The sequence below is a fragment of the Dromiciops gliroides genome, chromosome 2, assembly GCF_019393635.1.
Source record: "Dromiciops gliroides isolate mDroGli1 chromosome 2, mDroGli1.pri, whole genome shotgun sequence".
NCBI lineage: Eukaryota > Metazoa > Chordata > Mammalia > Microbiotheria > Microbiotheriidae > Dromiciops > Dromiciops gliroides.
The window spans coordinates 108,331,064-108,347,508 of NC_057862.1; the positions used below are offsets into that span (position 1 = coordinate 108,331,064).

General features: G+C 36.4%; 1 protein-coding gene and 1 pseudogene across 1 annotated transcript in view; both read left to right on the forward strand.

Annotated features, from left to right (window-relative positions):
- Positions 1–304: 304 nt before the first annotated feature.
- Positions 305–16,445, forward strand: part of LOC122743174 (cilia- and flagella-associated protein 43-like) — a 123,637-nt gene continuing 107,496 nt past the window's right edge. Inside the window, 4 exon segments of the mRNA XM_043987939.1 lie at positions 305–465; positions 1,546–1,799; positions 5,297–5,393; positions 9,059–9,226. Coding sequence (XP_043843874.1) covers positions 407–465; positions 1,546–1,799; positions 5,297–5,393; positions 9,059–9,226 — 578 coding nt within the window. The 5' untranslated portion in view covers positions 305–406.
- LOC122743172 lies at positions 15,698–16,292 on the forward strand (annotated as a pseudogene).

The window sequence follows — 16,445 nt, forward strand, 5'->3', positions numbered from 1 at the left end:
GGGAATATTGCTGGGCATAAGAAACAAATGCTATGAAGAGTTCAGGGCGGGAGGTGCGTTTTCTCACTTCTTATTCTTTACCCGTAGCCCTGTTATTCCCCGTGACCCAGACTTCTCTCTGACCCCCACTATTCCTTGTGACTCTGCCTTCTCTTTGATCATCCATTATTGCCCTCCCCTTTGACTCCTGATGTTCGATTTCCCACCCGTCCCCCAACTGTGACGATCGCCCCAGTGACTGGACGAATCAATAAGCACCAGGGTTACTGTCTCTTGGATACTAATGCAAACAGTCGGCATCGCGTCTGCTGGTGGCGAAGGGAGAAGCGGTTGATGGCTGCATTTTTGTAGAAGGAAATTCACGATTTCTTGAAGTTTTCCTTTGTTCTGAACACCTCCAACTACGATGAGTGGCAGAGACAGAGAGGGATCAGAAAACATCCTGGGCGCAACCCTGTCTGTGAGGTGCTCTGACCTGCCTCCCGCCTTGTCCGAACTCCATTCTCCCTTGTGACGCTTTCTCGCGGACAATAATTATTACCCCGTCCTTTGACCTCAGCTACTGCCTCTGACTCTGCCTTTCCACTGAACCCTCATTATTCCCTTTTCATTACTGATTTTTCGCCCAACTGGAATGCTCATCGCCGTCTTTCTACAGATCTCTACTCTCTTTTGCTGACTCCCACTCCCTGATAACTGTCCCCAGGGGTGTCTGTCTCTATTCTGTTCCGTGACTCCCCCCCCCATCTTTGACACCTAAGATTATGCATGTAAATATGCTCAATGCAAGATGGCACTTAAAATTGTTTCCATTTACCCCTATTACACATATTTTCAGCCTACCCAGCTCTAGTTCATACATCTGATTTTTTTCTACCCAATCTTTCATAAGCTCCTTACATCTTTAATCAAGACAATCCATAACTTTTAACATTTAAATGGTTGTCCTACCATCAAAGTGCTGTCCCCTTACTTTAAGACACTGCTGCATATGTAGCCTAGCCCCAATTCATTCATGAAGCTCCTCCTTTCTTTCCTTCAGTGAATCTTTGTTTCACGTGTACCACATTGGTTAACTTTTCACACTACTTAGGTCAACAAAGAGTCATTCTTCTATCTGCTAACGTGCACACCTTCCAAATTATCGTAAAATGTTTAAATATGTGTGTGTGTGTGTGTCTTTGAAAGTACACTCTAAAAGAGGGTGAATGGCAGCACTGTACTTTTTAATTAGAACAAAACTTTCTTCTCATGTTTTCTCTTTTCTTTTCACCAGAGAGGAATTATTTAAGTGATAAAAATTTCTTCTTGGAAGAAGATTGTTAAGGCAGTCTTTAAAGATTTGTATTTAAAATTCTGTAATTCATGATACAATCTGGATAGGCAGAAAACTTGGGAAGATCTTTTTTAAAAATCTGAAATATTTCATTGGGGGAGAGGAATGGCATAAGGGTTTAAAATTTTTTTTGATGATTCTTTTGTTTTCTTTTTTAAAAAATGGTTCAATCTGTATAATTATTGATGGTAATGTATCCTTTCCCAAAGATGGGTGCAAGGATTCCCTGTGAAGAATATTGCTTTTATCAACAACAACACAATTTGCTACCCTTGTGGGAATTTTTTAATTTTTATGAATATTGAAAAAGAGAGAAGAACTGTTCTACAGTGTATGAATGGAAAAGTGGGTGCTGTGGCAACTAATATTCCTTATGAAGTGGTGGCTTTTTCCGACCAGAAGCTTAAACCCTCTATCTACATATACAACTTCCCTGCATTGACCAAAAGGGCAAAATTAAGAGGTATTTCATGAGAATTATTCATTCTGAAATTGAAAAAACAAACCCTAACAACCTAAGCTATTCTTTTTGAATAAATGAAAACTTTCATTATTATTATCATTAGAGATAAGATCCAGACATTAAGAATTGAATTAGTGAACTGGAGAAGTCAGTTTTATGTTCAGCAGGAATGTCTTTTTCAGAGTGGTGATATTTTGTTATGATTTATTGAATTTAGTTGGATTTCTATTTGTGTAGCTATCTAAAATTATTGATAGAAAGAACTAGGCAGAGCCATACAGCATAAAAATAACTCATATATACAAATCACTGATGTTCTATTCCCCCATTGCTGTCAAAGGCCATAACCTTTGAATAGCCCTTCTTCCACTTTTGTCTTTGTAAAAAAAAGTTTACATCTCAAAGGGGTTTAGAGACTTAGGGTCTTGGAGTTACTGTTAGTATAATATAGTTCAGATATAATATATCTACATATATGTAGATAGATATGTAGATATGTAGGTGTCTATATTTACCAATCTATTCATCCATCCATCTCTCCATCTCTATATCTATCTAATATAGTTCATATACAAGGAGGTTTTGGTGAGCTAGTTTAAGAACTTAACTATAACTTATGACATTGTTTCCATGGAAAAAATTCATTCCTTACAATTGGTTTACAAAGAAACTTGGAATACAACCTATTCTTAAGTTATGACCTACCTATACTGTACTCATTTTTAAATGAGCCAGCTGTCCATAATTTGGCAAGTTACTTAAAGCATCTGAGAGCTTATAAGTCTTTTTCAACCACTAATCAAGATCGAGGTTTGTCTTTAAAATAGCAGAAACCCATTTTACACAAATAATGTCATGAACTAGTAGTAAAAATTTGTATTACTTTGTTTGAAAAACCAGATAATTCAAAACATAAGATTTTCAGATTCAGACTTGTTCGAGTACTATCACAACTCAATTTACTATTTTTTTTTTCAGATAGAGTAAAACTAAATGTATTGTACTTGTCCATGGCAGTCTCCTTATTCATTTATATTTAGAAATATCTAAGTCTTTAAAATAAGAGAAGAATTGGTTCCATAGACCATTTGTGTTATTAGTATATAGGTCTATTTCATTTATAAGGCAGACATTTTTAATTAGAAAAAATCATCTAAAATATTTCAAATTTATTGTTCAAAGCTTTAACTTTTTCATAAATATAGCCACTTTTTCTAAATCAGAGCAAGAATTTGAGGACCTAGCTTTATGAAAACTTTATTGTTCTGAGGTATTAAAGTATCCACCAAATATCAAAGTTTCATGAGTAAATTTGTATTCTAAAATTTGATTAACCCTCTTTCAGGCAGGTATGATACAGTGGGGGGAAAAGCCCCTGTTCTAAAGTCAGAAGCCCTGGGTTTAAATCCCACATCTGATTCTTGCAACTTGTGTGACCTTGGGCAAGTGATTTACCTTCTAGGCATCCATTTTCTCATCTGTAATGGAAAGGCTTTGGAAGAAAAAGCTTCTGAGGTCCCTTCCAGGTTTAGATCAGTAAGCTTACAGAATAGGTTAGCCTCAGTTACAGAGAAGGGGGGGAAAAACACCTTAAAGCAGTGCTTTCTTCTTATTGATGATTTATGTTCCCTGGTCCTCTGACACAGACACATTCTAAAAGAGTGGGAATGGATCCAGAGGTGCGGTCAATTATGTGTCATTAACCTTGTAACACTGATCTATCATAGTCAAATCTCTTTGGTGTTCCCTGTGTCCAAGAAGGGGGGGGGGCAAATTGACAATATGCAGAATACAAGAGACTCTCTCCCAAAAGACTCCCTCCTGCCACTACCCAGGAATACAATAGACGGGAATTACACTCTAAGATATAAAAGAAAAGATACCCCAGAATACCTGACTCAATCGGTTTCATTTCTTTGCTGCAGAGGAAGATTTCTGGGTTCTATCCAAGCTTTATAAGGTTTTCCACAGTAATATGATGGTTCCTAAATGTCAGCAGTGGGATGTAAATTTGTCCTGCTTTATAGTTGTAGGCTGTAGAGGAAGGCTGGGGAAAGGGGTTGGGGGCGGGGGAGAGACAGAGACAGAGACATACAGAGAGAGAGACAGAGACAAAGACAGAGAGAAAATGTACTTTTTCCTCCTTTGGCTAAAATGGCTGCCTTCCTGGCCCCAGGGCTCAATCCTGCTACCTTCCTTGATGTGCTAAATGGTTACTAACTTAAGAAAAAAGTCAGTTGACTTCTACATTGTTTAGAAAGCAAATTTTAATTTTTATATTAAAACTTGATGTCTTGGGGCAGCTAGGTGGCACAATGGATAAAGCACCAGCCCTGGATTCAGGAGGATCTGAGTTCAAATGTAACCTCAGACACTTGACACTTACTAGCTGTGTGACCCTGGGCAAGTCACTTAACCATCATTGCCCCGCAAAAACCAAAACAAAACAAAAAACCTTGATGTCTTGATAAATGATTCAATAGACAAATTTTATAGCTAATCTGTGAATGTATGTATACATACATTATAAATATCTATCTATATCTTTTTTTTTTCCTCTGAGATTGTGGTGAGAGAGTGGAAAAGAGACACAGACAGATATATGTAAAGTGAAGGGATGAAGATATGCATAGAGACACAGAGAGATCGTGGCTGTAAAACACAGAGATCCTGAGAATGAATAACCTAGAAACAGACATTCATAGTTAATTATCTCCATCCTATGGTATTTTAGGGTATTGCTGATATAATCTTTTTATTAAAGTCAGACATTTTTACAGGTAGAGGCATAAATCCTAGATTTTACTTGAGAGGCACCTCAGAAGCTATGTAGTTCAATACCCTCCACTACTACCACCTCATGATGTTACATGTGAGGAAACTGAAGATCAAGAGGTTTAGTGATTTCTCCATGCTCACACAGCCAATAAGTGTCAAAAATGGAATTTGAATTCTGGACTCCATGTGTAACTTTCTAATCATTATTCCAGACTGCCTTTTAACCTCTTTGTACATGTCCTGTAAATGTTAGGATACTAAGCTGAGGGCTAAATATGACCCGAGAGTACTTGTTAGGTTTATCTGAAGATGCCAACAGAAATAAGTTATGAGAGCTATTTAAACAAAGCAAATGTAAATTCAAAATCATTAGAAGAAATTTCCCAATGATTTTTTTTGTGAATAGTGTTCCAGATTGAAGTATTTCAGTCATTTGAAATCACCCTAGAAAATATATTTTATAAGGATTAGTTCTGCACAGAGAACTAGAAAAGCTAAACTATTTTTCTTTTATCAATAGAATTTATTTTTCAAAAATAACATTTTAACTCTTATAATTATTTCTGAGAAAGGAGGAAAATATAAGTAAAATATATGATAGGAGAGTATTTAATATGGAAAAAGAAAATTTGAATTAAAAATTAGAAAAAGGGAAATGAATTCTATATAATGGTTGATTTGAAAACATACCTAAAATTGATCTAATTTTCTGCATTTAGGGAATGCTCAGTTGGACTACACTTTACTTGAATTTAGTTACACTGGAATATACCTGGCTAGTTACTCTGCAATTCCAGAACATGAAGTGACACTTTGGTAAGTTTTGATATTGAGTACATTTTTTCTTTACTTAGGAGAAAACTTGAGTGAATAAATAATTTTTAATGTTTTTCATTGGCAGTTTAAGACTATATTTTCTAACATTTTTCATAAAAAGTTAAAACTATCTTCAGAGAATGAAATATTATCATCTAGAGCTTTAAAAAAGCCAAATACATGGACCTCTTAAAGGACAATGTTTTTAAATAGGGTTTTAAAATGTTTAATACTTTGTCATTGAAAGGAACATGGGAAGTATCACAAAACATGAGAAGAATACCTAAGTTTATATTTTAAGTTTGGGACTAATATAATTATTGACAACAAACATTAAGCCCTATTAAATAAAATTAATTGTGTTAAACTTTGGATATAACAAATATGAATAAGACATACCTGACTCCAAAGAGCTTAAAGTCTAGAGGGGAGAGAGAAGATATAGATATGCATGTATAGCTATAGATACATATACATATATACATACAAACATATATATCTAAAAAGATGTAGATTTTAAAATCCAAAGTGCTTTCATTGACTTCTTTTTCTTTTTTTTTTTGGTTGAGGCAATTGGGGTTAAGTGACTTGCCCAGGGTCACACAGCTAGTAAGTGTCAAGTGTCTGAGGCTGGATTTGAACTCAGGTCCTCCTGAATCCAGGTCCAGTGCTCTATCCACTGTGCCACCCAGCTGCCCCCATTGACTTCTATAATAGCAATGTTCCAAAAATATTATTCAGTTAGTCAACAAGCTCTTATGATGTACCAGGTGCTCTGCATAGTCTCAGGGATTCAAACTAAAGAAAAAGCAGTCCCTGTCCTCAAGGAGCTTACATGCTAATGGGAGAGAAATGTAATTAACTAGTTAGATAGATTAGATAGAGAGATAGATAGATAGATGAATGGATGATAAATAGGATATATAGATGATAAAAATCTATCTTTTGTATATCTAGTAAGTTACATTTTTTTTAAGTGAGGCAATTGGGGTTAAGTGACTTGCCCAGGGTCACACAGCTAGTAAGTGTTAAGTGTCTGAGGCCAGATTTGAACTCAGGTACTCCTGACTCCAGGGCCAGTGCTCTATCCACTGCGCCACCTAGCTGCCCCTTAAGTTACATTTTTATACATATATGTGTATATGTGTGTGTGTGTATACACACATACTGCCCCGCCCTACCCAGTAAATGGAAGGCAAGAAGGAAGGGCATTTGAGGCCCTTGGAAAAGCCTCTTGTAGAAGGTGGAATTTGAAGCCAGAGAAGCTAAGAGGTGGAAATGAGGGACCATAACATGCAGGGGCAGGGTAGGGGGCAGAGATGAAGTGTCTAATGGAGGAGCAACAAGTAGATCATAGAGGGAAAGAGGAAGTGAAGTATAAGAAGATTGGGATGGTAGGAAGATGTCAAGTTATCAACCTTTAAATGCCAAATAAAGGGATTTATATTTTATCCTGGAGGTAGCAGGGAACTACTGGAGCTCACTGAGGGTGTGTGTGTGTGTGTGTGTGTGTGTGTGTGTGAGAGACATGGCAGTCAAATATACTTTAAAAACAGCAGCTGAGTGAAGGATGGATTAGAGTTAAGAGAGGCTGGAAGCAGGGAGACCAATTAAAAGACTATTGCAACAGTCTAGGCAACAAGTGATGAGGTTCTGAACTAGGATTATGGCTGTATGAGTGGAAAGGACAAACAAAAGATTGTGGAAGTGGAAACAACCAGATTTGGCAATAGAATGGAAATGTGGGGTGAATGAGAGTAAGGAGTTGAAGATGATACCAAGGTTGCAAACTTGGGTGCAATCACATGTATAACTTATGTCTGATTGCTTATCATCTCAGGAAGTGGGGAGGAGAGGGAGAGAGGAAAGAACAGAATTCAGAGTTCACAACTTTAAATAAAAATATTTAAAATAAAAAAATAGACTTGGGTGCGATCATTGGGAAGGCAATAGCACTCTTATCAGTAATAGGGAAGCTTAGAAGAGGGGGCAGGAAACTTAATACATGAGTTGTGTTTTGTTCATGTTGAGTTAAAGATGCCTATAGCATATCCAGTCCAAGATGTCAAAAGGTAGCTGATATGAAACCAGAGCACAGGAGACAGTGAAATGGGATGTACAAATCTGGGAATCAGATGCATAAAGAGGATAACTGACGACCCTCATATTCACCTCCTGGCTTCCCTGTCTTCCTTCAAGCCTCAGATAAAATCTCAATCTTTTTAAAGAAATTTTTCCCAATCTTCCTTAGTTAATTCTTGCCCTCTGAAATTATCTTCAAATTGTCCCGTATACATTTTGTTTGTACATAGTTGTTTGCATGTTGCCTTCCCACATCCATTTGACTATAAGCTCCTTGAAAGGAGGGACTGTTTTTACTGAGCTATTGGCAGTTCAGAGATTTGCAGCATTAATGCTTTCAGGTTGCAGCTCCCAGCAGGCTTTTACTCCTGAAGGGCTTTGATTAAGCTGGTTGTCCAGGCAAGAGGAGACTTCCTCAATCTGAAGCTGTGGTTTCTACTGCACTGGAAAGAGGCAGAGTAGGGACCAGAGTATCAGAGTAGGTTTTGATGTAAGCCTGTGTCTTGTCCTTGGGTCTAGTAGTTCAGTGAAGATTGGCTTATTCATCTTTGTATAAGTGATAGAGCTATGGACTTTGTAAATATTTAATATCCATTGAGCATAAAATGAATAAATGCATGTTAAAAATTCTGGATATCAATAAAAATAAATCACTAGTATCACTAATACCTTGTCATAATGGGTAGACAGTCATATGCTTTTTTAAAAGAAATCTAGTTTTCTGCCCTGATGCATATTCCAGGTACTCATGGCACCAAGGTTGGTTTATTAATAGTGCCATGCTGCTTCTCTTTTCATACATATATGCAGTACTTAAACAAATATTTTATTTTATTTTTGCGGGACAATGAGGGTTAAGTGACTTGTCCAGGGTCACACAGCTAGCAAGTGTCAAGTGTCTGAAGTCAGATTTGAACTCAGGTCCTCCTGAATCCAGGGCTGGTGCTTTATCCACTGAGCCATCTAGCTTCCTTAAACAAATATTTCAAAACATAAGTGCAATTATATTGGTAAGTGACATTTTTGTCTTGGTTTTAGTCTCTGGTCTGCTGAATTACCAGTTTGAATTACAAGTATGATTCAGATTCTAATAATGAAAATTAATAGGTGATATGAACTATTCTGGAATTAAGACATTAAAATATATTATTTTCATTTACACATAAAGTAAAATTGTGTATCATATTAAAATATACATAAGCTTAATAATTTTATATAATCAGTCTTAATATATACATAATCAGACAGTTTTATGACATTTGAGTATAATTATGTTTTGCTATGTGGTGCAGTGCATTAGAGCACTGGGTCTAGAATAAGAAAGATCTGAATTCAAATCCAGCCTCAGACACTTATTAGTTATGTGACCCTGGGCAAGTCACTTAATCTCTGTTAGCCTCAGTTTCTTCATCTGTAAAAAGGAAATAGCAAAAGCAGCTATCTCCCAGGGTTGTTTTAAGGATCAAATGATGTAATAATTGCAAAGTGCTTAGCACAGCACCTGTCATATAGTAAGCCCTATATGCATGTTAGCTACAATAATAATAATTATTATTTCATAAAATGTTTTTTATTCTTTTAAGGAATTGGGAAACAAATGTCATTTTGTGTAGAAGATCACAACCAGGTATGGAAGTAAGTCAGATGACTTTTAACCCCAAGAACTGGCGCCAACTGTGCTTATCCAATACAAATTATATAAGTATATGGAATATTGAAAGATGTAACAAGGATCATTATTTTAAACCAAAGTAAGTAACATGAAAAATAAAACAATGGCATTTCTTTGCATTAATTTACAATGAGCATCAGCATTGTCAGTGGTTTCAAAATTTTATGTAGTGATGCCCCCCCTTTAAAAGTGTCATGTCTAATCAAACATTTCATTTTTTTAAATAAATTTATTATTTGTTTATAACATTAATTTTAAAAAAACATTGAGTTCTAAATTCTCTCTGTCCAACCCATTGGGAAGGCAAGGAATGTGACATTATATATGTGAAATCATTCGAAGCATATTTCTATACCAGTCATGATGCCAAAAAAAGGCAAGAAAAATAAAGTGAAAAAATTATGTACTTCAATATGTACTCAGAGTTCATCAGTTTTCTCTCTGAAGGTGGATAACTTTTTCATCCTGAGTCCTATGGAATTGTCTTAGATCACTGTAGTATCAGAGTAGCTAAGTCTTTAACAGTTGATTACTATTATAGTACTGTTGTTACTGTGTACAATGTTCTCCTGGTTTTGCTCACTTCACATTGTGTCAGTTCATATCAATTTTCCCATTTAAAAAAAAAATATCCTAATCATCCCGCTTGTCATTTCTTATAGTACAATAATATTCCATCACAACAATATACTATAACTTGCTCAGCCATTACCTAATTGATGGGTATCCCCTCAATTTTCAATTCTTTGCCCCGACAAAAAGTGCTGCCATAAATATCCTTGAACATATAGGTCCTATCCCTTTTTCTTTTATCTCCTTGGGATATTAGACCTAGTAGTGTTATTGATGGGCCAAAGGGTATGCACATAGGAAATTGTTCTTCAGAATGGTGAACAAGTTTTCACAAGTCCACCAACAATGCGTCAGTGTTCCAATTATTCCACATCCCCTCTAGCATTTGTCATTCTCCTTTTCTGTTATGTTAGCTAATCTGATAGGTATGAGGTGGTACCTCAGAGTTGTTTTAATTTGCATTTCTTTAATCAGTCATGATTTAGAGCATTTGTTCATCTAATTATAGATAGCCTTGATTTCTTCCAAAAACTGCCTGTTCATGACCTTTGACCTTTTATCAATTGGGCAATGGCTCTTATTTTTATAACTTTGATTCAGTTCCCCATATATTTGAGAAATGAGGCTTTTATCAGAGAAATGTGCTGTAAATCCTCCCAGTTTCCTGCTTTCCTTCTAATCTTGGCTACCTTGGTTTTGTTTGTGCAAAACTTTTTAAATTTATTGTAATCAAAATTATCCATTTTACCTCCTGTGACTCTATCTGGTTTGGTCACAAATTCTTCCTTTATCCATACATTTGACAGGTAAAATTTTCCATGCTCCTCTAATTTTCTCATAATAGCATCCTTTATATCTAAACCATGCATCTATTTTGACCTTATCTTGGTATATGGTGTGAAATTTAGGTCTATGCCAATTTTTGCCAGACTGCCTTCCAGTTTTCCCAACAATTTTTGTCAAATTGTCAGTTCTTGCCCCCAAACTTGGGTCTTTGAGTTTATCACACTCTAGAGTACCATGGCCATTTACTACTCTGTGCCATCTAGCTACCCTGGATTATAGTGTTTCCAATAGGAATGAGTGTTGTATTTTGTCAAAAACTTTTTTTTGCATCTATTGAGATAATCATGATTGTTGCTTTTGCAGTTGATATGGTCAATCATGCTTCTGGTTTTCCTAATATTGAACCAGCCCTGAAATCCTACCTGGTCATAGTGTATGATCTTTGTAATATATTGCTATTATCTCCTTGCTAGTATTTTATTTCAAATTTTTGTATCTATATTGATTAGGGAAATTGGTCTACAGTTTTCTTTCTGGTTTTGTTCTTCCTGGTTTAGGTATCAAAACTATTTGTGGCATAGAAAGAATTTGGTAGGATTCCTTTAACTGTATTTCCAATTTGGAGCATCTAGGTGGCTCAGTGGGTAAAGCATTGGCCCTGGATTTAGGAGGACCTGAGTTCAAATCCAACCTCAGACATTTGACACTTTCTAGCTGTGTGACCCTGGGTAAGTCATTTAACCCTCATTGCCCCGCAAAAACAAGCAAACAAAAAAACCCAACTATATTTCCAAATACTTTATATAATATTTGGAATTAATTGTTCTTTAAATGTTTGATAAAATTGACTTATAAATCCATCTGGTCTTGGGCATTTTTTCTTCGGCAGCTCTTGGATGGCTTGTTCAATTTCTTTTTCTAAGATAGGGTTATTTAAGTATTCTATTTCCTCTTTTGTTAGTCTGTTTTTGTTATTCTGCAATTTATATCTTTGTAAATATTTATCTATTTAAGTTGGATTGTCAGATTTATAGACATAGAATTGGACATTATAGCTCTTAATAATTGCTTTAATTTCATCTCCATTGATGGTGACTTTACATTTTTCATTTTTGATACTGGTAATTTGGTTTCCTTCTTTTTTAAAAAATCAAATTAACCAATGATTTATCTATTTCATTGTCATTCCCACCCCCACCCCTCCAAACCTATTCCTTGTTTTATTTAGTAGGTCAATTTAAAAATTTTTCCATTTATCTCTATTTTGATTTTCAGGATTTCCATTTTGGTCTTTGCTGGTTTTTAATTTGCTTTCCCCCCTATCTTTTAAAATTACATGCTCAATTCATCACTCAAACATTTCATAAAACAATTTGTGTAATTAATTTTCTAGCTCATTTTTATAAAACAAACTTAAGGATTTGCTACATTTTATAACAACACAAATATTAAATACACAATAAAAATAACAGCATACATAATACATATATGTGCCTATAAAATCCTTGATAATTTTCATATTCATAATGTAATAACCATAAAATAACATTTTAATGTCATTCTATAGTCCTTTTTGGTGCAAAATTTCTTAGTGATTTAGGTGATGACATTATTATTCATAATGCTTTTTCAATTAGTGATTGAGATAAATATTTTGTCTCTCAGTTACAGAAGAAAATCCTATTTCACATAAATAAGATGTTGCGATTGGTAATGAGATTTGGGGCACTTTTAATAAGCCAGAGAGCTCCTTATTTGCGTGTATAGTCAAAATATATTACAATTTTCAAATTCAAATACTTGTTTAGTATTAGACAAGTCTATTAGCTGTTCTATAACAGATGGCATAAGACCAAATGTATCATAAATTTATCCATGGTAAATAAGTATTTTTTCCATCTATATTTAGAAATATCTAGATCTTTAATACAAAATTTAAATTGGTATTACAGATCATTCAAGTGACTAATAAGTAGGTCTATTTTTCATTTACAAGAAAAGTATCTTTTAAATTAGAGAACATATAAAATATAATTTTGTAAGCTTCTTACCAATAACTCTTTTTTATAAATAGTTATTTTATCCTCCTAGATCAGAATGTGATGAGCACATTGCATTATTTTATTGGTTACTCACTTTTTCAACAATTTCTTGAAATATGAATATTCCAGAGGCGAATTTTGTTATAAATAATTTCTTTATTTGAACTTCAAATCAGGGAAACCTAAGTTTGAATCCTGTTTGACATTTATTGAGTGAACCTGAATGGGTCATTTAATCTCTGTCAGCTTCAGTCGGGCCTTCTCTTTAAGTAAGGATAATGTTGATCCAGGGACATTACCTTCCTTACTGTTCTATGAACAAGACACTCAGCCGCTTCACTCCAAGCATTTTCTCTGACTGTCCCCCATGCCTAGAATACTCTCCCTCCTCTTTCCACCTACTGACGTCCTTAAAATCCTACATTCTATAGGAAGTCTCTCCAACCCCTCTTAATGCCTTTCCTCTGTTGTTTTCTATTTAGTCTTATACATGCTTGTTGTACGTATCTGTCTATTTGTTGTCTTTCCCAGTAGATTGTAGTTCCTTAAGGATAGGAATTGTCTTTGATTTTTTTGAATCCTTAGTGCTTATCACGGTGCATAAAGTAGAAAACTTAATATATACTCATTAAATGAGTGACTAGCACCTAATTTGGATCTTTGTGAAGATTAAATTATATGAAACATTCTGCAAACCTTGAAGTGCTGTATGTTAGCTCACCCTAAAATGGGGGGGGGAGGGGGTAATATGAGAAGGAAGGTGACCCATCAAATGTTTTCCTTTTTCTCAAAAGCTCTTGAAGTACTTAGCCATGAAAAAAAAATCATACTTTTCACAATATAGAAGTTTCTAATGTTCTGCCCCACAGGTCATATGATTTTACAAGGAATCATTCTTTTAATGAAATGTTTTATTTTATTTTTACTGATGTTTTGCTTTAATATCATATTATTTTCCAAATATTTTCATCCACCTTCCTCTACCCACAAGCATCCCCTTTAACAAAAACTAAAGAATAAAAAAATCTATTTAGGCAAAACCAACCACTTTCCTCATGGATTCTCCCCCTATGCAGTAAAGGGAGGGTTAGGCAGTGAGTACATTTTCTCAACTCTTCTTTAGACCAAGATTGCTTATTACAGCTATATAGTATCTAGTTCACATAAGTTTCTCATGTTTCTCTGAATTCTTCATATTCATTTTTTCTTACTCTGTAGCCATTTCCCCCTGCATTCATATACCACAGGTATTTTAGCCATTCTTCAATCAGTGGGCACAAATTTTCTTTCTAGTTCTTTACACAAATAAATTTATTCCCAAAAAGTTCTCCTATGAATATTTGGCATAAAAGTTTGCATCTTTGATTCCTTGGGATATAAATCTGTAGTGGGTGGGATCTCTAGGTCAAAAGGTATAATACATTTTAGTCACTCTTCAATCAAAATTCCAAATTGCTTTTCAGAATGTTTGGCCAGTTCATAATTCTATCAAAGTGTACTAATGTGTCTCTCTGTAGCTACCTTCAACAGTGATATTGTTTGTATATTTTGTCATTGGGGTATACGAGGTTGAAACCTGCACTTATTTTTATATACGCTTGTTCAGGTTTTTCAGTCATGTCTCCTCATGAACTTATTGGGGTTTTCTTGGCAAAGATACGGGAATGCAAATCATTCCAAACCATTCCTTCTCCAGCTCATTTTATAGATGAGAAACTGATAGTGATTTGCCCAGGGTCACACAGCTAAATAAGTGGCTGAGGCCAGATTTGAACTTAGCAAAATGAGTCTTCTGTGGCTGGTAGTCCTGTTCTCTATCCACAGTACCAGTTTTGTTCTTAGTGATTGGGACATTCCTTCATAGTACAGTGTAACAGTTTGGAGAATTCTTCTTTTGAGAATTGCTATATTCATTTGCCTTTGACTGCTTATCAAGGGAAATGTTTTTGAAGCCATCTATCCAGATATAGATATTTAGTAGATGTTCTAGAAGTCTTGGATATCAGACCTTTATCAGAGGTATCTGGATGCAAATATTTTCTCTTTTTATTCTAGTAGTATAATTAATGGAATAAAGATTGTCTATTTTTGATTGTCTCTAACCTTTATTAGGATGTTAAGAATTTCTCACCCTTGCTCTAAAGATGCCCAGCCTGGCTCCTTTCTAATTCTTTTGTTATATGATTGTTACTATGCAGGCCACATTGCCATTTTGAGTTTGTTGTAGGGAGTATGGTGTAAGGACGTTGCTTAAACCTAATTTCTGAAAGCCAGATTGCATTCCATTTTTTCCCATCAATTCTTATCAACTCGGGGTTATTCCATAGTGGGACATTGAGTTCAATGATTTCTAATTCTTGCCTGCCTGGTCTATTCCATTTAATATCCTGCCATATGGGTTCTTTTTGTTCAATTTATTATTTGACTTACGCTGAGAAAACTTCTTTAAGCTCTTTTTGACTCCAAAGATGCCATTCTGTGGTCACTGAAAATGAAAGGGCTGAATGGAGAAGATTGAAAGCGATTAGTGACTTTTGTCTCATTCCTTTTTTGTTCTGCTTTCTTGTCTTCCCTACAATTCAAGAATGTTGCTTCAAGAGATTCCTAGAGTCACGGACACTGTAAGAAATGAACAATATCATCAACATGAAATTTATTTCTTAACAGAAAATTTGATTCAATTCAACAAGGTTTTATTAAGCCCATACTATGGGCCAGGCATTGTGCTGGGTAGTAGGAATAAAAAAGGGGAAAAGCAGTACCCCCCTTAAGGGAGCTTGCATTCTATTGAGGTTAGGGTGGGGAGTGCTTTGGGTATATCACAATTACTGTGTGTGCAGTCAGATCAAAGAACAAAAATTTAAATCAATATAAACTTAGGTTAAAGCTAAGAAGACATTGCAAATAAGAACAGCACCTTCAGCATGACTAATTCAGATGAACCATTAATGCAGGAAAATGGAAATTGAATGACAATGGTATTGATCTTGATTATCACCTTTGCTTCAGCAAAAGCTTAACCACCCCCGCCCTCTCCTCCGGCCCGACCCAGCCCCCGCCCCCCACCTCCCCGGACCGCCCCCTCCCCGAGGCGGCGCTGAAGGAGGGAGAGGCGGCCCTCACCCCCGGGTCAGTCTCTTCACCCCGAGCTCCAGCCATGGCTGCGATTCGTAAGAAGCTGGTGATTGTGGGGGATGGCGCTTGTGGGAAAACCTGCCTCCTTATTGTCTTCAGCAAGGACCAGTTCCCTGAGATCTACGTCCCCACTGTCTTTGAAAATTACATTGCTGACATCGAAGTGGACGGCAAGCAGATGGAGCTGGCACTATGGGACACAGCCGGGCAGGAAGCCTATGACCTACTTCGGCCTCACTCTTACCCTGACACTGATGTCATCCTCATATGCTTCTCCATTGATAGCCCAGACAGCCTTGAGAACATCCCTGAGAAATGGACGCCCGAAGTGAAGCGCTTCTGTCCCAACGTGCCCATTATCCTCGTGGGGAACAAGAAGGACCTGCCTCAGTAGGATGAGCATACCCGCAGAGAGCTGGCCAAGATGAAGCAGGAACCCGTGAGGGGTCGGAGGAGGGCAGGGACGTGGCCAATCAGATCAGCGCCTTCGGCTACTTTGAGTGTTCTGCCAAGACCAAGGAGGGGTCCGAGAAGTGTTTGAGATGGCCACCCGGGCTGGCCTACAGGTCCGGAAGAATAAGCGGGCGGCGGGGCTGCCCTCTCCTCTGAGTGTCCCCATCCGCCAAGGTCTACACACCGGCGGACCCCATACTGCTAGGTTTTTGGTCCCTTCCTGCCCAGAGGCTGCATGTGTGCTATTGCTCTTCCGCTGCTCTTGAGAGTAGGGAAAACCCTTTAGGGGGCAGGGGACCATCCGGTATC